This window comes from Diabrotica virgifera, chromosome 2, assembly GCF_917563875.1.
Source record: "Diabrotica virgifera virgifera chromosome 2, PGI_DIABVI_V3a".
Taxonomy (NCBI): domain Eukaryota; kingdom Metazoa; phylum Arthropoda; class Insecta; order Coleoptera; family Chrysomelidae; genus Diabrotica; species Diabrotica virgifera.
Genome location: NC_065444.1, coordinates 30,082,057 through 30,105,986, shown reverse-complemented (window position 1 = coordinate 30,105,986; position 23,930 = coordinate 30,082,057). Strand labels below are relative to the sequence as shown.

Genomic DNA, 23,930 nt, shown 5'->3' with positions numbered 1-23,930 from the left:
ATGTTTTTAATCAGTTTTCTGCTAATAACTCAAAATGTTTTCGTTTTATCAAACCAACTTTACTTAAAAAGGATGTACCTTTTGAAAAAATAAACAAAACTGTTTTTTTTTTAATTTTCTTTAGCACCAGTAGTAGTCGAGCTATACTTTATTATATGGTAGCTGTTCTTCGTCAAATGCTAAATATTGTAGTTTCAAAGTCAAAAGACGGGAAAACTATGCATTTTTCGAGGATAACTTGTTGAAATTATTTAAAGTATTTAAAAATATCTATCTCCAGAAATAAAAAAAGTCTCTAGCTCAAAAATTAAGTGACTTACAATGAAAAGAATGTCCTTATTTTTTTCAGCAAAAAGTGATCGGAAACAACTCCCTAATCACCACTCTAATTAAAATTAGTCATATTGACCTGATTTGGTCTTCTTTATTTATGTATTATTAATAGTTTCTAGAAGTTTGATCGGCTTAGAATGATTAGTTTCCTAGCTAGGGTATTGCTTTTAATTGTTCGATATACATATTCCATATTGCTCAATATCTCCGAGACGAATTTCCGAATAACCACTGTGTACAGAAATCCAAGGCAATTTGTTTATATTTTGTATAGGGGACGAGTGGAAGTACCGCGGCGCCAAACCGGTGGGGCGAGTGTCGTCTGCTTTGATTTGTCGTGAATTGTGGCTGCACCTGGTTCATTTAATATTACGTCGTATTTTCGTCGAACAATGAAAATATTGTTCACTTTATTGTTGCAGTTCACTTGCATCCTTGTTTGTGGGATAAAAAAAGTTCCGATTTTAAAGATCGCTTGCTGAAAAAAAGATGAATGGACTTCTTTCGGATTGGAGTTTGAAAATTATTACTATTTTGTGTAAATCTCAAGTGACAATAAGGAATCGAAGGGTTATGGTCTGTTTCTTTTGCCGCTGGAATTGATTCTCTCATATTGGGCGCGTCTGTTTAATAATTAATGGGTTTTATTCAAAAGAAATTCAAAATCACTTGGGGTCATTCTAGTAAAGTTTTTGAATAAACTATCTATTTTTACAGTGAAGTTTGCTTCCGTCTTTGCTAAATGCGTCGCACCCACATACGCTTATTTCTATTCTATCTAAAAACATTTTTCCAAATCGATATGTGTTGCCGTTGGTGTAAATTGCGTTATATTTTATCACGTCACAATCGACCACTATTGCTCATAATAATTATGTTGAGCAATAGTAATATTGAGCAATTATTGTTGCCCGTGTAAGCGCACCTTTAATGGACTGTATTTAAGGAACATGATAAGTTGTGTTGCCTAAATTGCAGGTGCGACATTATATGACTGACTGCCTACACAATTCGCAATGTAGATTCTTCTTCTTTATGATCTGTCATAATTTTTTCTATCTAACCTATAAATTTTAAATAACCTAAATAAAAATAAAAATTAAGAAAAAATGTCTTTTTATAAACATTCTAGCCTTTTAAAGAATCAGTGCTTATTTCTGTATGTAAATTACATTCGGCCAACAGGTAAAAATCTGGAAATCTGAGTTTAACTTTACAATATACCTAATATAGCATTCTGTGTTATGAGTCTACTGTCTGTTTTGTCTTTTGAAAACATTTACTTTCCAGGTTGTCGTAATATAAGTAGATGGGTAGCACCGACTCTAAGAGAACTTCAAAGGCGAAGGGATAAAGTAGGACCAGAGCCAGAACGACCTAGATCCAGTTACTTGGAATGGAACTACAATGCTGAACTCTTTGCATTTGGTAAACGTTTAGGGGAAGAGTTGGACAGAAGCATTTTAAAACGAGCACTAGTACAAAAGGAATACGCAAATTTAGCAGAATTTAAGGCACAAAATGAAGGTAACAAGACTGTTTTGTTTAACACGTTCAGTGTCCATCTTGAACAAGCGCCATTTGGCTGGTACCACGCACTTAAATTGTTCATCTAGTAACACAGTAAGACTGATGCCACTTAGGTGTCATAAATACCTTTGATAAAAGTTTCGTGACGCTACTTATGCATCATGGGCTTCGAAATTGTTAAAGATTTATGCACAGTTTAATACCAATTATTATCATCTTTGAAATCCATCTATTGTTGAACTTCTTCATCATCACATTCGTTGCAATTGAGTTTTTTAGCATAGGTATCTATCATTTCAGGCACAAGTTCTGCTCTTTTAAAATGTTCTGTGCTGATCCAATGATGTAGGACGCATCTTTCAAATCGATCTTTTTATGATTTCTTATTAGGCTTCCTTCTCTCTCCCCTTCTTTTTCCAAAAGTTATTTATGTAACAATTCTTTGCTATAATACTGTTTTAAAGTCTCAATAAAGTCTTGATCCATGGGCTGTAATAATGATGACATATTAGGTGGAAGAAACATGACTTTTATAAAATCATCTTTTTCATTTAAGGGGCGTTCAAGTATTACGTAACGCGATTTTTGAAGATTTTTGACCCCCTCCCCCTAGGTAACGCACCATAATGGGGCGTTCAACTAATACGTAACGCAATTTTTGAATATTTTTGACCCCCTCCCCCCAACCTGTGTTACGTAATACTTGAACAGCCCCTAAGCTGTCATGTCGACCCATGCAACAAAGACTATTTAGCTCAATTTTGGTTGAATTGAGATAATCGCGTTTGAAAATTTTTCGCAAAGAGTTCGCTGTAAGAAATGACGATATCTTTAGAACACATAATCCTTACACACTGAAATTTCTGATATATTATATTTAAAGGGTTTTAAGGGATTTCACAAATCAAACAACAAAAAACACATTTTTTTCGCTAAATCTTGTAGACTTACTATAGTTTTTGTCGAACCAATTAAGGAAAAAATAATACTTACTCTAGACTTAGTGACAGTAAATGACGTTATCTTTGGAAGAAATGCGTCTTACAAATTTAAATTTCTGTTATATTATGTATAAAAGGTTTTAAGGGATTTCACGGATCAAACATAACAAAAAACAGATTTTTTGCTAAATTTTGTTTGAAGCAAAACAGTACTATATTTAAAAAATTATAATAAAAAATATTTCTATAGTTAATTGGAATAACTAAAATTAGAGTCTAACTAGAGAAAACTATAGTACCTAAGTCAAACGGTTTAACTCAAACTTGGAATACCTTCCGCTGTTTCTTGTAACGAAGACTACAGTAACTCAACTTACTATAGTTTTCGATTGCAGGAGTGAGGGTCAGTAAACTTACTATACACATGCAAATGCTTTACTGGTTGCCTTAAAATTCATACCTGATGTACCATACTTTTCCACCAAATAAAGCATAAAAAGAATAATAATACCATAATAGTAAGTCAAGTATAACGTTTTTTGAGTTACGATAGTCTTCGTTGCATGGGTTGATGTGATGGATAAGTTGGAGCAGTATCAAGTACAGTAAAACCTCTGTTAACCAAAACCTTTTCAACTGAAACATCGTTTAACCGACATGGCTGACAGTTTCAATAATTTCGTCAATAAAAAGTAAATTTAAACAAAGCAATAAAATTAAGGAAAATTAACATGTTTAGTAATTTCTTTTCTTTTGTGTTTTCCTTTGACAACGATGTTTTGCAGCTATATCTCTCCAATACTATGTAATTTGATACAAGAAGAATACAAAAGAATGTTATTTTTAACCAAAATTCTTGTTATCCAAAACTGCCTTTCCCCCAATTATTTTGATAACGGAGGTTTTACTGTATCGAGAAGCATGTTTTTTCTCTTTTTCCATGTTTTAATTGATGGGCTTTAACAGAGGGCATAAAAGTTCCTATAAACCATTCCATGAAAATTGTAATATTCTTCTAAGCACTCTTCTGCAAAGTGTAAACAGTAGGTATGGCAGTCACTGTCAGTTGCATTAGCATAAGCTGAGGCAGTGGTACAATTCTTGCTTATTTTGGGCCAAGTGCTGCTAATTCACCATGTGACGCAAGAATTTTTCAAAGTAATGCTTTCCAATTAAGCACAGTTTCATCTGCATTTTAAATGTTTTGGAGGACATAATTTTCTTCCTTTAATAACTCCCTTAGTTTGATTTCTGCTTCTTCTGCTGATAAATCAACAGTTTTTCTCCTTACATTGGAAGCTCACAAATGCCCTGTCTTGATTTAAATTGTTTTAATCAGCATAAATATAATTGCTTGAAAATTTAATGGTCCTCCGAGTTTTTCATTGAATTGAACTGATTTTTCAGAAAGAATCGGGCCAGAAATAGTTTTCCCTTTTGTCTTTTGTTGGGAATTCAGATCAGCCGTTGTTCAGTTGATCGACATTCAGATAATCGATGCTCTACTGCACTATTTTGTCATTTTTTTTCTATCAATAACTAAAGTTATGGAAATCTGGCAGCATACTACCAAACTTTCTCCTAAGAAATGACTGTTTAATTCTTTAATTTAAAAAACATAGTACCTATACTAAATTTACTAGTTAAATGCTACTAGGAGCACTCCCGAATCATAATTTACAATGTATAAACTTTGGAAATCATTATTTGGGATTTACAATGTATATACATTGTAAATTATGATTTGGGAGTGCTCCTAGTAGCATTTAACGTGTCTTGGTTTGTTTATTTCTACTGCATCTTGATTGTAAATTTAGTATAGAGTATTTTGAATTCAAAAAATGTCAAAACAATTATAAATTTTTAGGTGTAGCTGTGGAAAAACTAGAGCACAATGATGAATTGATTCAAGAGGGAGAAAAAATTATAAATAATTATTTAAAGAAAGAATTGAGTAAAACTTATCCAGATGATATAACTAAAGCATTGATTGTATATCTAACAACAGAAGAGATGTTATCACATATTGGTGTTCATATTGGTTTAAAAGACATCATTTTATCAGAAGTAAGATATATGCATGAGGCATAAAGATATACATGAAAACTCATTTAACAATTTAACATTACTAATTTTTGTAGGCTAATAATACTATCTAGACTTAAAAACTCTAGAACTTGGAACCATTGTAGTCTTCCTCTTCTTTTCTTCCCTTATTCTCCTGCTTGCAAACTCTTAGGGTATTTCTTTCTTGTGGCATTAGTGAAACATGTCCCAACCATATAACTCTCTGTGTCCTGATTTTCTGTGTTATATTGGTTCTCTTATCCATTAGCTCCTGGTTTTTTCTTCTGAGCCTTTCCCTATATTAGTCTCCTTTAAACAACCAAAAACTTTTCTCAAGATTTTCCTCTTCCAAATCTCTAGCGTTTTTCTTCTTTCTGGTTCATTGTCCAAGTAGTATCACATGCATATGGGCCATTCCACGAATATACGTCTGCTCCAGACCATCGCGACCACGAATATTTTAGTGTGCAACATAAGAAGTACGAAAGGAAATGGCTCTAATCCAATAAACAAGAATGTAATTTGCAATTTAGTTTCGTACTTCTTATGTTGCACACTAAAATATTCATTGTTGTGATGGTCTGAAACAGACGTATATCCATGGAATGGCCCATACAACACCTTTAGACTCACTATTGATTTTAAGTTCGAATCTTGGATGCCCTGGACATGTTTTTTGCCTTCAACAACGTATTTAATGTCACTATGAATTAATCATTTATCTATTTGTGTGTCTTCACATCCTCTGTTTGTAACTGTTGTTACTCCAATGTATTGAAATGATGTTACCTTCTCAAATTTATGCTATCACTCATTCAGACAGAGAGTGATCCATTTATTTTCTTCTGCATTTTCCCCTCTCATTTCCATACATGTACTTGTTTTTTTTTTCTTGATTTATAGTCAGCATGTATATTTTCTAGGTACTTCAAATTTTGTGAACATTTTTCGAAGTTCTGTTCTTGAACATATCAGAAACACCAAGGCATCTGCAAAACATATATGCACTTTATCTTGACTCCCCTAATTATCTTTTCTAGTACTAGGTTACATAAGTCTGTTGACAGGTGATCCCTCTGTTTTAATCCTCTATTGACTTTTAATTGATTTGAGAATTTTCCTTCTATCATGACTTTATTGGCTGTATTAATTAGCATCGTTTTAACTAATTTTGTCTCTGGTATTCCTAGTGATTTTTATTGCTTTTTATAGTCCATTTCGTGGGATGGAGTCATCGGCCTATTTAAAATCAATAAAGAGCGTATGCGAACCTACACTTTGTTTATAACTATTGTTTTGTAATAATTTTAGCACAAAACATGAACTACTTTCATGTATATAATATTTTAGGAATTTCCTGTTTCAAAAAATACTCTCAGTAATACATTTAAAGCAGTAGTAGCAGCCTTGAAGAGGTCCCAAGATGTGGCTCGTGCAGAAAATTTTGTAAAAGATTTAGTTTTGACCCAGCTCAATGGAAAAGATGTATATGAAATATGGGATCCTAAAGAACCATACGAATATCTAACAAAACTGTTAAAAGAAAGGGGAATTACTGCCATTGAACCAAGATTATGCAATGAATCTGCTTCTAATACTATACTTGCTTGTTTCCAAGTTGGATTGTATAGTAACAAAAAATTATTGGGACTAGGTAAATAGTTTTTTAATATTAAATGATTTATATGCTACTCAAAAAACACTCCCTTTATTCATTCTAATGTTTTAGTAAAAACGATATACAAATATAACATCCACATTCTTAAAGATGCATCTTCTGGTAAATTATTACTTATAACAAGCAAGAACTCATTTATTCTAAAGATATGATTCTCTCTACTGCCTTCCTTCCGTATAGAGAATTGGGCACTCTTGCGATTCTTAGCCAAAAGTGAAAGATGGCTGATTGGCACATCCTCTTCTGTCTTATTTCTTTAAAATCTCTACAAGTATTTTTTATTTCTCGATCTCTGTTACCACCTCTGCAACTTATGCCAATTCTTTCTTGAGCTCTTGTTACAGTTCCTCTACAACTATTTATTATGATTAGGAATAGTATTATGGACAGCATACATCCTTGTTTAACCTTCGGATGACCAAGGGGGTAAATTTGGACCCCAGCGTATGTTTTCAGCGTATTAATTCAAAAGTATTTTCAATTTTTAACTCATTATTTTTTTATTTGACTTTAATATCATTCTAGATATCCTCATATTTCGAAATAAAAAAAATTCCCTATATTTTACGAATAAAAAATATATTCTGAAGTTGATGTTTAGTAAAATACCGTCTATTATGTGGAATTCCAAGTAGTTTTACACTGCGCGTTATCAAAATCTATTTTTAGACTGTGGTGCCTGTTATGTACGAATCATGACATTCCTGTCTGCTAGAGTTAGTCATTATTATTATTTCCTGGCGTATATTATTATAGTTTCTTAGTATTTTGTGTACATATAAGATATGGCCTGCAAATATCTTACTGGGGCTGAGTTACAGGAAATTGTTAATGCTAGCGATTTTTATGATGATATAGAAGATGAAATAGTATCAGAAAACGAGGATGTATTGTTAGATGAAGAGGTAAATGCTGAAAACATTCATTTCAGGTCATTTTTGACCTGGAGTCATTTTTTACCCCCGTTGGTCATCCGTGTAACAAAAAAAGGTTAGTCATCGGAAGGTTAACTCCGCTTTGTATGCCTATATCTTCTACCATTTCTTCTGCATGTTTCAGTCTGGCTCTGTATCTCTTGTAAAATAATCTGATCAGATTTATGTATTTCAGTGGTAGTCCATATAGTTTCAGAATATTCCACGCTTTCGTTAATACTATTGAAGGCCTTATAAAAGTTAATAAACCGTATATTTATATTTCTTTACAATTCTCCAGCTTGTTCCAAGGTATTCCCAAAATGTTCTTGATTGCTTAATACATTTTGTTGGAATTTAAACATTAGTTTTTATATATGAAATGAATTTTCGCCAAATACAACAAATTTACTATGTTCTAGGTTGGGGTGAAAATATAAAGACGGCAAAAGAAACTGCAGCTTTAAATGCAATACAAAGATTGTATAGTCAAAATAATGCAAATAAAAATTAGAAGTAAAATATAGTATTTTATTTGATTTATTTTAATAACCACTTTTGGTTATTCAAATAAACCATGACTTTTAACAACTAAAATTGTCGTTTGCATGCACTGCATGTCTTTTGAAATTTAGTATAAGTCTTATAAATTCACTATACGCTGTGAGCTCGTAGGTAGAGGGGATAATTAAAAATTCGCGAGCGCCAGTAGTGACAAGTTTGTAAACCCTTGACTGGAAATTTGCTTTTTGACGTTCTGCATTAAGAGTTGCATAATTATAGCTTTTAAATGTCTCACGAAAGTTGTTGTATTAAAGAGTGTCGAAATACTGGTTACAATAGTAACTGTGTATTCTACAACTTTCCTGTCGCTAAGCATAATGTGATTCAACGACAAAAATGGATTGATGCAATTAGAAAAAAGTAAGTAAACACAATTTTAATTTTAAAACGGTAGAAAAATTTGAGCTAAAGGATCAGTTAGCACACTCTCGAATTTTGACGGTTTCAATTTTATAATCCTATCCTGAAACAAAATTTGAATGCGTGAAGATAACGACCAATCACAGCAAACGTAGGATGCCGTTAACTGTCATTCATAAGTTAATATTTAAGAAGTATTAAACTATAATTATATTAAATTATTATACTTTTTTGCAGAATAAATTTTTTCTAATATTAGTTGTCAACTTAAACGTCAAAACGATAAGCAAAATCTTAAAAATAATCATAATGAATAATAAATTCTGTACTTACTGCTATTAATGATCGATTACAAACCAATTACTTCTTTACGTTGTAAATATTACACGATAAGAATTAAATAATAAGTTTGAAACATTTATTATTTGCTTTTCTACTGTCCTCTTTAAAATTCCGGCCGAAATAGGAACACTAGTCAACCGTTAGATGGCGATAGCAGCCATACCAGCGAAACTCACAAAGTATAGGCAACACTTTTTTCTTTCCAGAAAATTTCCGGTAAAAGTTATACTAGTAATCCTGGGTAGGTGGCGATACCAGCGATGCTCGGAGCGGATAACAGCTTATCGATAAGTCTATCATAAGTAAAAGGTCAGAACAATTACAATGCGCCAAAGGAGGAGTACCAAACTATATTTTAGTAAATATGTACTACTACTACTACATATCGGTTTATAACGTTCTCCGCCATTTTCCGGCTTCAAATAGCCACTTCGTCCGGTTGTTCCATAGGTTCTCTTCTGTTTCGTTCTCTCAGCTCCTTGTCTATTCCTTCGCTCCAACTTTTTCTCGGTCTACCTCGTTTTCTTTTTCCTTCTGGTTGCCATTTTAATATTTCTTTTGGTATTCGGTGTTCATCCATTCTTTGTGTATGTCCGAACCAGATAAGTTGTTTTGCTGTTAGGTCATCCGTGATTGTTCGTTTGATTCCCATTATTTCTCTAATGCGTTCGTTGGTAATCCTTTCTCTTCTTGATCTTCCTGCGGCTCTTCTCCCAAAAATCCATTTACGTGGCTCTCAGCGTTGCCAGTGTTCTTTCTTTCAGTGGTCATACCTCACAGCTGTATAAAGTGATACTTTTTACTATAGTCTCATATATCCTCTTTTTTTATTTTCTTTGCTAATGGATTGGTCCCATAAAATGCTGTTTAACATTGTGATGGCTTTTCTCCCTGACGTATTTCTCTCTCTTATGGCTTTGCCTAATGTTCCATCGTGCGAAATAGTGATACCTAGATACTTGTAGTCACAGCATTGCTTTATCGTGGTGTTATCGTCTACTATGAGATAGATCTTTTTGTTCTCCTCCAATGCACAAGTATTCGGTTTCCTTTTTATTTACTTCTAGACCCATATATTATACTCTTCAATTAATTTTCGTGCCATATAGTCATAATTTTGAGCCATTATTACTTGATCGTCTGTAAAGCGTATATCCCATAGTGTTGGTAAGTATCCCCAGAGACCAAGCTTTTTAAAATCTTGTGTCTTGTAAAAAAAAGTATCTAAATCATATCAAAATAAATTTTATTTTTTAGAATCAATAAATAAAAATCACTTATGGTATAATAAATAATAATATTGCTTGCACTAATTCATTTCTTCAACGTTGGTATCCATTATCAATGTTCCTGTCATATCTTTAATACGAACTCTTCCATTAGCGTACCTAGACTGTTGGGTGCCATCGGGAAAAATTATTTTAAAGGAGCCATCGGGATATTCCCTTTTCTGTAAACAATGTGATGGTAAAATTAAATGTTAATAAGCGAACGTTGTTCTTTTTATAAAATTAAAATAACATTAAAAATAAAAAAAAATTTAAGAAACGATTTTCTTTAGTTACGAGTGACTAAAATTAAAAATATAAAAAATCAACTAAAAAGCAAAAAATAAAAAAATATTCATTCTCTTCAAACACTTTTCAAACAATAAAATATACAGTCATGTTTATTAAAATGTGTATAAAACATATTATGTACAAACATGAAAAGTAGTGGGAATCTGCAAAAAATTTGAAACTTTATTGTTTATTTATGAAGCATAACTTAAAAAGTGAAATTATGTATAGTTCATATAATTAGCTACAATCTGTAAAAGTTTTAAGTTTCTTCATTGTAAAAAATTAGAGAATTTAAGCATTTTCCGTTAAAATCGTTTTTATTTAAACAATTATTAATAAACATAAAAAAATATTTTATTGACTATTCGTGTATTTTTCCGGCGAATGCATATGTCTGCAAAGTTTTAGTAATTTGCATTGAAGAAAAGGCAGTCAAATTAACGTCCAAAGATTTGACACAAACGATTGAACTAAAGAAAAGCGTTTAATTAATTAATATGCCAAAACGAATTCTAATGTTAATAGGAAACTTGCACATTTTTTTATTACATAATAATGTTAAATTTTGTATAAAAATGAGATTTACAAAATTTCACGCTTCAAAAACTCATAATAACTTAAAAGTACAAATTTAAAGTCTTCTTTATTTAAAAATTGTCCAAACGACCCGTGACGTCACAGAGTTTAACTATGATCGGTATGAGAAATCGACCCTTAGGGCCAATTTCTCATATCGAGTTCAACTCCAGTTTAACCTGAACTTCTAGTAAACGTCAGTTTAAAGTCAAAATCGTCTTTCTCAATTCTCGTTCAACCGACGGCAGTTTAAACTTAAACGATGCTTGAACGGTGGAATTCGGCCGTTCAAAGATTTCAGAACTCAGTTCAGATGATTTCATGGACTACGCATGCGTTGTATTAACACGAAACGCTGTCATAATATAAATATATCCTATTTTATTATATTAAGCCTAACGATAAACGATAACATTATTTGTGTTTTTATAATATTTATTTATAATTATTAAAATGACTATTTGACTATAAATACTTAAATTTAACTTTATTCAAAAACAGCATAAAAAAGGTAGTTCAAAATGGCGACAGTTTTTTGCCTTTTGCCATCTATTGGCATTTCTCGAAAGCTGTACAACGAGCACTGACATGAACGCGCAATGAGAAATGCATTCCAAACAGAACCGGAGATCACCCGTGAACCCGGTTCAACTGAACCATAGATTAACGCAGGTATGAGAAATCGACCCTTAGGGCCAATTTCTCATATCGAGTTCAACTCCAGTTTAACCTGAACTTTAAGTAAACGTCAGTTTAAAGTCAAAATCATCTTTCTCAATTCCCGTTCAACCGATGGCAGTTTAAACTTGAACGATGCTTGAACGGTCGAATTCGGCCGTTCAAAGATTTCAGAACTCAGTTCAGATGATTTCATGGACTACGCATGCGTTGTATTAACACGAAACGCTGTCATAATATAAATATATCCTATTTTATTAAATTAAGCCTAACGATAAACGATAACATTATTTGTGTTTTTATAATATTTTGTTATAATTATTAAAATGACTATTTGACTATAAATACTTAAATTTAACTTTATTCAAAAACAGCATAAAAAAGGTAGTTCAAAATGGCGACAGTTTTTTGCCTTTTGCCATCTATTGGCATTTCTCGAAAGCAGTAGAACGAGCACTGACATGAACGCGTAATGAGAAATGCATTCCAAACAGAACCGGAGATCACCCGTGAACCCGGTTCAACTGAACCATAGATTAACGCAGGTATGAGAAATCGACCCTTAGAATATAAAAGAAAATTTTATGCAAGTTCCCTATTGTAGTACAAAACGTCTCTACCGGTGGTTATTCTAAGACTACGATAAAAACACGAATTTTTTTAATTCGAGTTTTGGTTGAAGTTTTGTTTCGTATCGTATTGAAATTTGACACGAATAAGCGCCGATTTTTATATAAAAAAATATAGAGCGTTCAAAATTTGAAACTTTATTGTTTATTTATGTTATATTTATTTTATAAAATAAATAAATTACCTTAAATTGTGGAGTTTCAATTTCTCGTTGACCGTTAGGCAGATATATTATTTTTTCTTCCTTTCGAATTACCACTCTAGAGCCATCTGGGTTATTTATTTCTTCAGATCCATCAGGGTATTTAATTAAAATTCTGCCGTCTATGGTGTTCACGTGAACTTTACCATCCGGAAACTTTTCTTCTTTTTGACCACTAAAAGTTCAAAGATTTATGAAATAAGCATCCGAGAATAGCATTTATATGATACTTTACACTTTAAAACAACGCATTCGGAAAATACATCCTATTCCTATGATATGTGCAGGAGGGCTAAGGATAGCAGCACAAATAATTTCATTCCACATGCATATGCAATATTTTTGTCCGTGAGTATATTTCAAGAAATAAAATATTAAGGAGAATCCAAAAATGTAAAAATATACAGGGTGCTCCATTAAAAAAAGATAAGTTTGTTTCACCCTGTCAAGGCCCTGTATACTTATTTGAAAATATTTGTAAATTATGGTCCTCTATGTCACAACTTTTAGCTAAATAATTTTTTTCGTATCTCGGAGAAAAGAGTAATAATTGGACTTCCTCGTACGGATGCCGCACCCTGTATAAATTAAATATAAGAAAATGACTTACTTGGGAAATTCGGTAATTTGTGTGCCATCAGCGTGTTTTGTTAACCATACACTTTTACTGGCAAAGTAGTACTTCTGAGTTTGGTTTCTATGATTTGTTTCCCTAAAGTCTCCATTCGCATATTGGAAATAAATTAGATTACCATCAGGTGAAATCGTTTTGTTTGTACCGTTTGCGAATTTTATTTCCTTCGATCCATCGGGAAACACTTGTTCTGTTAAAACTACATCAAAAAAGCTTGTTTTAGTAAATACGATGCTTGTTCAATTGAAACGAATCTTTGATTCAGAAAAAAATTTTGGGCAAACATATCTACAAACAATAATTGATGGATTCGACCGTTTCTTGATGGAAGTTCATTTTATCTAACAATAAAACACTGAAAACGTTTGTTTTCTATACTTCCACAAAATTTATTATAACTATGTGACTACAGCTGTTTCGGTAGAGTGCCTTTCTCAAGTGATTTAGGATTTAGTTTACTATGGGTTTGTCTTTTTAAAGTCTTTAACTGAAGAGGTTGAGGAGGGGTGAGCTGTTTGTCTCGAGTTGGTCATTCACAATTATATCTGTATTTTTTAATTTATTAATTTCCAAAGATTCTAATAAAGATAGCTTAAGGCCTTTATTTTGAATATGCAGAATTTGAAACTCTTCATTAAAAGAATGATTATGATCTAGAAGGTGAAGTGCGTATGTAGAAATGTCTGTTTTTCTATTGTTGAAAGCCCTTTAGTGTTCTGCTATCCGTTTGTCAAAGGTTCTGCCAGTTTGACCGATGTAAGTTTTCGGACAGTCACCACAAGTTAGTATGTAGACACCACTCTGTAGTTGTTTTCTCTTTCGGCTCTTATTGTTCTTAATATATTTGCTTAAGTTGTTGTTAGTTCTGAAAGCTGGTGTTATTCCTTTCTTTTTTATGTATCTGGCTATTTTTGTTGTTATCGTGCCAGTATATGTGATAGAGCAAATTAGCAGCCTACCATAGCATGATACATAGACTGACAGAAATTCCCATGTCAAAAAATAACTTCGAAATAGAACTGAACATCATTAAACAAATAGCAGTAAACAATGGCTATAACGAACAAACAATTAATAAAATTTTAAACCAAAAACTCCATAAGAAAGCCCTGAAATTAGTCTATCCACCACCACAGAAATAACCCAGTACCTTCTGCTCTATCACATATACTGGCAAGATAACAACAAAAATAGTCAGATACATAAAAAAGAAAGTAATAACACAGCTTTCAGAACTAACAACAACTTAAGCAAATATATTAAGAACAATAAGAGCCGAAAGACAAAACAACTACAGAGTGGTGTCTACAAACTAACTTGTGGTGACAGTCCGAAAATTTACATCGGTCAAACTGGCAGAACTTTTGACAAACGGATAGCAGAACACAAAAGGGTTTTCAACAATAGAAAAACAGACACTTCTACATACGCACTTCACCTTCTAGATCATAATCATTCTTTTAATGAAGAGTTTCAAATTCTGCATATGCAAAATAAAGGCCTTAAGCTCTCTTTATTAGAATCTATGGAAATTAATAAATTCAAAAATACAGATATAATTCTGAATGACCAACTCGAGACAAACAGCTCCCCACTCCTCAACCTCTTCAGTTAAAGACTTTAAAAAGGCAAACCCATAGTATACTAAATCACTTTAGAAAGGCACTCTGCCGAAACAGCTGTAGTCACATAGTTATAATAAATATTGTGGAAGTATAGAAAACAAACATTTTCAGTGTTTTTTTTGTTAGATATCTACAAACAATTACCAGTATATTTAATGCACATATTCCATTGCTGCCATTACCTGTTAACACCATTTTTAGTGGCTCAAAGATGTGACAATCGGAGAGCGATAAATCGTAACTATAGGGTGGACGCTCTAATATTCCCCATTTCTTTAATTGTTGACTTTGTTTCACTACTTTGACGACATAACGCCGAGCATTGTCGTGCAGAAGAATGACATCATGTGAGAGCTTCTCTGAACGTTTTCGTCATATTTCTTAATGAAGCTTGAAAGTTCATTATACAGGTTTTCGTTGATATGTACTCTAGGTTCTGCGAACTCTATGAGCAAGGGTCCTTCATAGTCGAAAAAAAAATGTTAACATGACCTTGACCGCAAAAGATTGAACTCTACTTGGCCGCACGCTATTTGGACGAATAGTTAACAACAAACGTCATTTCTAAGTCACAATACATAAAATCACAGTTAAATACAAATGGCAGAAACTGATCAGTGTGACTTTTATAAACATACAGTCGGAAAAATGAAAGACAACCCATGAACGATCTTATTAAACTCATCTTTTCTATGTTCCAGAAAGTAATGAACCAGTACCATTATTATAAGAATAGTTTATAATAATTATTACATGTTCTTGCGCTGGCCAATTTTTTTTGTGACACGGTCACAGGAAAATATAGCGTGTTTTATATGGGTGATCTTTCATTTTTCCTACTGTAACTAGCATTTCAGCACGTCAATTGAGTGATTATTTTTTCCAAGGTTAACCTGACCAAAGATGTATTTCAATTGAACAAGTGTATAGTTATCAAAATTTCGAAATTAATAAAGTTACCTTTCCTAGATAAATTTAGATTATCCCTCTGGGTTACGTCTTTGTCAACTAATCCTAAAGATGATTCGCATTGTTTATCTAAATCATCATTATTATATATAATCTCTAGCGGAGGATTTGTTCTTTTGTCGTAATTATTCTGTTCAGGTAAATCCTCCTGAAAAAAAGTTTATTATATTTATGCTGTCTGATGAATGTTTACCCACAAATATATTTTGGTGAATATAAAAGAAATAAATTAACCATGTGTTCTTTTGAGTGTATGGGAAAATATACTCGGCGACGAGAGGTCTTCTAAAGCACATCGGAAAAAAACTCTGAGACTATGAAGACTAAGAATCCTGCACTAAGGTCAACCAAGTGTCGTCCTGAACTGAGATGTCTTTTCGAGATTTCGAGACCCCCCTCCCCTTCTGTAAGGACAAAAATAAGATGCATTAGACATGTGATGAGAATGGACAATGAGAGAATCACAAAAATGCTACTTAATACGACCTAAACGAAACGGGAAGCTGGCATATTGGCCATATGATGAGAAGCAACTCTCGTGAAAACATACAATGGGGTGCAAAATTAACCGGACATCTTAAAAATGGGTCATTTTTGATGTCTCGAATTTCTTGGACCTGTTGTCCGATTTAAGTAATTTTTTTAATATATTATAGCCTTATTCATTAACAATATCGCTGTAAGAGTATTGTTGCTAAACAGTTAAATTTTCATTGTATACCGGGTGTACCAATCAAACGGTGTTTTTTTTTCTCAAAGTTCGCATCACCCTGTGGAATATTCTAGCATTTGTAAAATACTGAAATTAAAATACAACTATAGCCTCATGTTTTCTCAACATTTTGTTTTTGAAGTTATACTTCTTTAGACGCGATAGAGAGTGAATTTTTATTATACTGCGCGCATGCGCATAGAGACAGTACGTTGTTCATTCCTAAATCTTTTAAGTTATATGTATCAGTCCAAAAAAGGTGTGGAAAAAATATATTAGTGTTTTTAGTAAATATATTTATTATAATTTTTGTGTCTTTGGATTTGTCTTCCTCTGGAGTAAGGTAATACGTATTATTAAAACATTTTTATTTATTACTTCACTTCGTCAATTTGTTACCGTGGTTTGTCATAATGTCCGAGAAACCGTCATAACAATGCTTTCGTAGCCTCGTTGGTAATACAGCATTCGACTACGAATCGAGAGATCCCGAGTTCAAATGCGGACAATTGCTGTCTTTTTTTTTAACTTTTGGATTTTTGGAAAGTGGTAAGTAGCTATTAAACTCAGTTTAATATTTAATAAAATAAAAATAAACTGTTAAAAATATTTTATTTCGCTGAAATCATATAATAGAAGTATCACTTCTTACGTGCGTACAAGGTACACACACATTCTTTTTTGGTTCATTCGCTTACATTAGACCATAAAAAAGTTAGGTACTTTAACAACTAGCCATGTTTTTCATCAATACAGGGTGTTTTTTTAAATAAGTATGGCAAACTTTAAGGGGTAATTCTACATGAAAAAATAATGACAGTTTGCTTTATAAACGGTATGTCCGCAAATCTTTCGTTTCTTAGATAGAGGGTGTTGAAATTTTTCTTACAAACTGAAGATTTATTTATTGCTTTAAAACGGGTTGAGATATGCAAATGAAATTTTGTGGGTTTTAAGATTTTTTTATTGTACATTTTTTGACATACAAGTAAGAAATTAATATTAACCATTGACGCCCATACGGGTAATATGAGCCGTCATATTACCCGTATGCGCGCCAATGGTGAATATTAAATTCCTGCTTGTATGTCAAAAAATGTACAATAAAAAAATCTTAAAACCCACAAAATTTCATTTGCATATCTCAACCGGTTTTAAAGCAATACATAAATCTTCACTTTGTAAGAGAAATTTCAACACCCTCTATCTCAGAAACGAAGCATTTGCGGACATAGGTTTATAAAGCAAACTGTCATTATTTTTTCATGTAGAATTACCCCTTGAAGTTTGATATACTTATTGAAAAACATCCTGTATTGATGAAAAACATGGCTAATTGTTAAAGTACCTAACTTTTTTACGGTCCAACATAAGAGAATGAATCAAAAAACAGAATGTTGAGAAAACATGAGGCTATAGTTGGGTTTTAATTGGAGTATTTTATAAATGCTAAATATTTTACAGGGTGATGCGAAGTTTGAGAAAAAAACACAGTTTCATTGGTACACCCGGTATACAATGAAAATTTACCTGTTTAGCATCAATGTTATTAGAGCGATATTGTTAAAGAATAAGGCTATAACACAATTAAAAATCACTTAAATCGGACAACCGCTTTAGAAAATTTGAGACATCAAAAATAACCGATTTTTAAGGTGTACGGTTAATTTTGCACCCCAGTGTATAATATAATGTTCTTGAACTCTTAAGTGAAGCATAGAGCTTCAGTGAAAACGCGCCATCGAAAAGCATTCATCTCATTCCAAGACTTTCCTTGACCTCTTATGTCGTCCATGATTGATCTTCTCCAAGTTTGTGCTGGGCGACTTCTTTTTCTTTTTCCTTGGGAATTTCACTCTAGGGCAGTCTCTGCAATACTGGAACTATTTTTTTGGAGTGTGTTTCTACCCCCTTTTGTTTGGTCAGGTGTAATAGATCTTCGTTTCAGATGATGTTAGGCCAGAAAATATCAATAATTCTTCGTAGGCATTTGTTATCCAAGTCCTGCAGTTTGTCTGTAAGGGTTTTTGTCACTTTCCAGGTTTCACATCCATAGAGTAAAACAGACATCCGTGAAAACATACTATAAACGAATTCTTATGGAAATTCTTAGAAAATCTATGGAAGAAATATTTCACAATTAAGAAAACTCTGCACTAACTAAACGGAAAAGATGCACTAACGGAATAAAAAGAAATATCGAGTAAGGTAGCCTAATTATTGTTATTACAATAATAATATCAATTTTACGTCGAAAAGGTTAGTTAGTTACTAATTATACTCGGCTATCAATCTAGATATCATAATGTGAATACTAATTTTTTAAACTGTGTATACATTTACCTGAACCTGTATTCCTTTTACTACTTTTTCTTTTAGCTCTGCCACATTCTTTCCCTTTTCTCTGTTTCGAAGTTTGCTGTTTTCCTTTTTCCCGCTAGTAGGTGAATTGGAATTATCAACGTCTTTAATCGTTTCTTCAGTTAATCTAAAATATTATTATTTTAAAGCAAAGCAATATTCGAAAACCGAATTATGCATTGAATAGTCACACACATTCTACTGGGACTATATTTATAGTCCAAGTAATGAAGCTTAAAATAGGACAAAACCTCGCAATTTTTACAGAATGGATCGATTTACTTGAAAATTTGAGAATAAGTAGTGGATAGTCCAAGGATCAAAATCTATATGTTGCGGTGGAAATTTTTAATTATATTTTGACCGCAAAAGTTGGTAGAATAACAACGTTTATTCTAAGCAAAAAACGTTCTATGTATTTTTTTTATAAAATTATTAGTTTTCGATTTATTCGCTATCGAAAGTGTTGGTTTTATATCGAAAATATTAATGTTTTTAATCAGTTTTCTGCTAATAACTCAAAAAGTTTTCGTTTTATCAAAACAACTTTGCTTAAAAAATGTACCTTTTGAAAAAATTAACAAAACCTTTTTTTTTATTTTCTTTAAGACCAATAGTAATCGAACTATACTTTATTATATGTTAGCTCTTCTTCCTCAAATGCTAAATATTGTAGTTTCAAAGTCAAAAGACGGGAAAACTATGCATTTTTCGAGGATAACTTGTTGAAACTAATTTAAAGTATTTAAACATATCTATCTACAGAAATAAAAAAAGTCTCTAGCTCAAAAATTAAGTGACTTAAGTGAAAAATGATAATGAAAAGAATGTCAGTCCCTATTTTTTTTTCAGCGAAAAAGTGATCGGAATCAACCCCATAATCACCACTCTAATTAAAATTAGTCATTGACCTTATTTTCTTTATTTATGTATTATTAACAGGTTCTAGAAGTTTGACCGTTAAAAAACAATGAAGTTAAAAGCGAATATCGAATTTTTGTAGTTTGGTAAAAAATGCCATTTTCTTCCGAATAGAAAGATTAGCATCAGAGACACGAAAAAATGTTTCAATATCAAATTGTAGCTTATTTAATTCTCAAGAACATTGTTTGCAACAATTTTTTCTACGGCAAAAACTGAGTGAGCTATTGATAATTAAAACTTGTAATAACATGCAAAAACCACCTTTACCAACCCTTTCAAAGTCACCTCTTTTTGCGACTGAGAATATTAAAAGAATTTAATAGTAATAGCCTTATAGATCTTGTAAAAACCTACAAAATTCTTTTTTACCACTTTCTTTGACAAAAAATAAAAAGTTATATTTAAAAAATCAATATATTTTTTGAACAAAAAAAGGAGAAATCCAATTGGAAGCATAATAATGTAAGTTAGCGGTGTTTTTAGTCGTTGGCCGTATTCATTCTTCTTTATTTATGTATTATTAATAGATCCTAGAAGTTTGACTGGCTTAGAATGAATAGTTTTTAAAAAAACTGTAGTTAAAATCGAATAACGAATTTTTGTAGTTTGGTAAAAAATGCCGTTTTCTTCAGAATAGAAAGATTAGCATCAAAGATGCGAAAAAATGTTTAAATATTAAATTGTAGGTTACTTAATTCCCAAGAACTTGGTTTGAAAAAAATTTTTCTATGGTAAAAATTGAGTGAATCGTAAATGAGTAAGTAATCGAAAAACATTGAATTTTTCGATATAAAAAAATGTATAGAACATGTTTTGCTTAGAATGAACGTTTTTATCAACTTTTGCGGTCAAAATATAATAAAAAATTTCCACCTCCGAGATGAGGTGGCAACCATCTCCATGGTTAAAGCGTTTTTCGGCATCATATAGATTTTGGTCCTTGGACTATCCACTACTTGCGAGGTGAAAAAGTTCAGTTCCTGGACTAATACTTAAGGAATCAATCCATCTTTCAGATGAACTCAGATATGATCTAGAAAACAAAAATACTAACTAATGGGGAGTTAATATGGTTTACTAATGGATCTAAAACTGCCGATGGTACTAGGGTCAGAAGTCTTTGGGTAAGCATGCAACTGTGTGTCAGGCTAATGTTTGCTTTGATGGCCTGCATTGATGAAATCCTGAATGGAAACCCCAAAGCAAAGAGAATACATATTTGTTCAGATAGCCAATCAGCTAGTCTGGTCTTAAAGAACCCACTCAATAATGACGTACTGCAAAAAGATCTCCTCAACAACCTGGCAAAAGACAATAAATTGTCTTTAATACGGATGTCATGGAGAGGGTACATGGGAATGAACAAGCAGATTTTTTGGCAAAACAAGACTCGAAAGAAAACTTTGTAGGCTCAGAACCATTGTGTGGCATCACCAAAGATGCTGCAAGAAACAAGGATCAGAAGTGGCTAATAAGGAAGCATTAAAAGAAATGGGGAGCCACTCAAAGGCAAATACATACTAATAAGAAACTCTCAGCCGCATACAATTACTAAGAGCAGCAATGACTGGACTAAACAGGGTATGGCGTGATCGTCACATTCCTATGACAAACAAGAAGACTCGTTTCAACTCAGGGGTCCTATTTTCGAATTCATTCGAGCATATTTCGCATACGAAATTAGAAGAATTTCGCTTGAAATCCGGTGTCTTCTATTTTCGAATACTTCGTGTACGAATTTTTTCGTATACGACGACTCGAATGGGTATGAACCATTCGAATCGTGATGCTCGTATACGAATTATTGTTGTCATTTCAAGGTCATTTCAGCTGTCATGATAGTTTTAGCTGATAGTGGTAATTGTGTTGTTGTCTAGTCTAAAATATTTTTACATTTAAATTTATTTTCAATGGCTGGTTTAAATAATTTTTTAATAGAAAGAAAGGACATGTTGCACGATTATGCCTTGAAAATATAACCTAACCTAACTTTATGCACGCATTTTAGCATTGGATCTAAGTTCCAAGCTTGACATATGACACCGTTGCCATAATATCCTCAATTCTTTCATACTATCACATTACATAAAGGTGGATTTAAAAAATCGCTTTGAAGTAAAGTTTTGAAAAGTAAATAGTAAAATATCTGTGTAAATACTGGATACAAAAATAATATTAAACAAAATAGCATGCTTTCTGTGGACTTTGCAAATCGATATTACTAACATACCTATGCAATCTTAAGATTCGATTACACTTAAAATAACTGCTAAACAACTTTTCTCAAAAATGGCCTTTTTTATAATTTGTTCAGACTAAAAGTCTATCTTTATATATTAAACGTTCTTATACAATCTTATTCTTGTAGGTACATTATACCCCAGTATATACTATTGTGTTTTCAATTTATCAATCAAAAGCAAAATGAAAATTAAATTAAATTTTTTTTAAATAACGCGGGCACATAAATTTGATACACCCTGTATATTGAGCTGTAAATATTTATTAGAATTTAGTTTGGACGTAAGTGGATTTCTCTTTTAATGAGCTTTCCGATGAACCACTAAAGACTTTTGTGAATAATTAAAGTGAAAAGGACGATGTATTTAGATTTAAAATGGAAATAGATTGTTTATTACGAGAACTATAGAATCCACTGGTAGATGTAATTATCACTTTCTAGAAAAGGTGATTTAAAAGAAAGTTTGGAATGTTAATATCTTTGTTTCAACCCGAGTAAATATTGTAGAGTTTCCCCGAAAGTAATTAGGGTGGTCGGAATAATTTTGAAAATGACTTTTTGTTTGTCGAATGGAAAAGATTGTTTCTGATTCTTGGCAAGTTGGAAGGGGAAAGGTAGTTTGAATGATTGAGAGAGTTTGAAAAAGAAGTCAGTATGTTATTTGGCAGCGCTGAGGAGCGGTCGACGTTTATAACGTGGATAAGTAGTTAGCAAATACCAATGGTTGTTTGATAGTGGAGAATAGTGTTGAAAAGTGGAACGAGAGACAGATCAAATTGAGACGAAATACCTCTTTGATTCTGTATTATTGTGAGAAGGAGAGCAGAGAATTTTTGGAGTTTTGTTTGAATCGAGTACGTGTCAAAAGAGGCCCGGCTTGTTGGAGAATTGGTGTTGGTATGCTGATAGTTTTGAAGCTGGAGAACGGAGAGGGCTTTGATGAGTAGCCTTTAACATAGTCAACGAGGGAGAGCTGTTTTGGGTCACGAGAAGACATCAGAGTGAGTGAAGCAAAAGGTCAGTCAACTTATGTGAAAGATATTTTTATGTTCGGAAACTAAAATTTTGAGTAAAAGGCATATGAATTAAAATTCCAATATTTCTAAAAGTAAATAGGAAGTATAGCTAATCTTGCGAATACATAAATTTGTTTTGTTTAGTTTGTTTTACCAAAGTCATCGGGAACAAACCGATAAATTGTTTTTTTTTTAACTATAATAAATTTAAGTGGTAAAGATTTCATTCGTACATCAGTGTCCACAGGTTTTTAGATTTGATAGATTTTAGAGTATTGATTTTGACAAATAAAAGACAATTCTGTATGTCTATTTTAATATTTTGCTTTATTTCTTTTCCCTATTTTATCCCGATTAGGATCAACTAAGAGATACTGAACCCACGAGAGAAGATAAGTATAACGTGAGATAATTTAGATTTTTTTTTGATAGTATAAAAAGGCACCCTGAGATTTTTTATTCATTTTTATGTATGATTTGCGACAATTAAATAATTAATCAGATAAATAATAATTAATATAAAATTAATAAAAAGCAGATCATAACAATACATATAACAAATATAACATTTGTTTTTAATACTGCGATTATTAGACCAGGACGGATCTGTTTTGAGGTAGATGTGCGAGGTGGCATTCGGATTTTTGCAGATAAAGTTAGGTGACAACTTCAATAATTATAATTGACTTATGCTCCTTCTCAAATATGCCCGGAACATTAATAAAAAAATTTAAATATTTAAAACTTTCGAAAAATATCGATTTTTTTCTACTTTCATTGCATATAACTTTAAAACGATTCATTTTGGAACAAAGTCGTAGGGAAAGAAAATAAAGATAATTGAATTTTGTATAATATGCGACTGGTTTAAAATGTCTTAAATGATTACCCTTTCTGCAAAATAGCAATAAATAGAAAATAGGGGCAAAAAAAGACTATTTTTATTCAATGTTTTTCAACCACTTTGGTTGTACTTAGAACTTTCGTAATTCGCTTAGAAAATTCTTACAAAATACTTAAATCGTTCACCAAATTTCATTAAAATCGACCTGATAGATTTTGCAGAATAA

At 32.1% G+C, this 23,930-nt stretch overlaps 2 protein-coding genes across 3 annotated transcripts in view; one reads left to right on the top strand and one right to left on the bottom strand.

The window, feature by feature from the left end:
• Positions 1-1,315: 1,315 nt before the first annotated feature.
• Positions 1,316-7,989, top strand: LOC114335795 (39S ribosomal protein L44, mitochondrial). Its single transcript, XM_028286083.2, has 5 exons — positions 1,316-1,518; positions 1,624-1,860; positions 4,672-4,871; positions 6,222-6,525; positions 7,886-7,989. The coding sequence occupies exons 1-5, from the start codon at positions 1,443-1,445 to the stop codon at positions 7,975-7,977; spliced, it is 909 nt and encodes a 302-aa protein (XP_028141884.1). The 5' UTR covers positions 1,316-1,442; the 3' UTR covers positions 7,978-7,989.
• A 1,969-nt stretch (positions 7,990-9,958) lies between these two features.
• LOC114335788 (centromere protein J) overlaps positions 9,959-23,930 on the bottom strand; it is a 38,893-nt gene continuing 24,921 nt past the window's right edge. The window contains exons 6-10 of one of the 2 annotated variants that reach the window (XM_028286078.2): positions 18,667-18,805; positions 15,597-15,753; positions 12,988-13,210; positions 12,360-12,552; positions 9,959-10,179 (exon numbers count right to left, since the gene is read on the bottom strand). In XM_028286078.2, the coding sequence (XP_028141879.2) occupies positions 10,039-10,179; positions 12,360-12,552; positions 12,988-13,210; positions 15,597-15,753; positions 18,667-18,805 (853 nt within the window). In that variant the 3' untranslated portion in view covers positions 9,959-10,038. Of the gene's footprint in view, positions 10,180-12,359; positions 12,553-12,987; positions 13,211-15,596; positions 15,754-18,660; positions 18,806-23,930 lie in introns of both variants that reach the window. The other variant, XM_028286077.2, reaches the window with a different exon arrangement.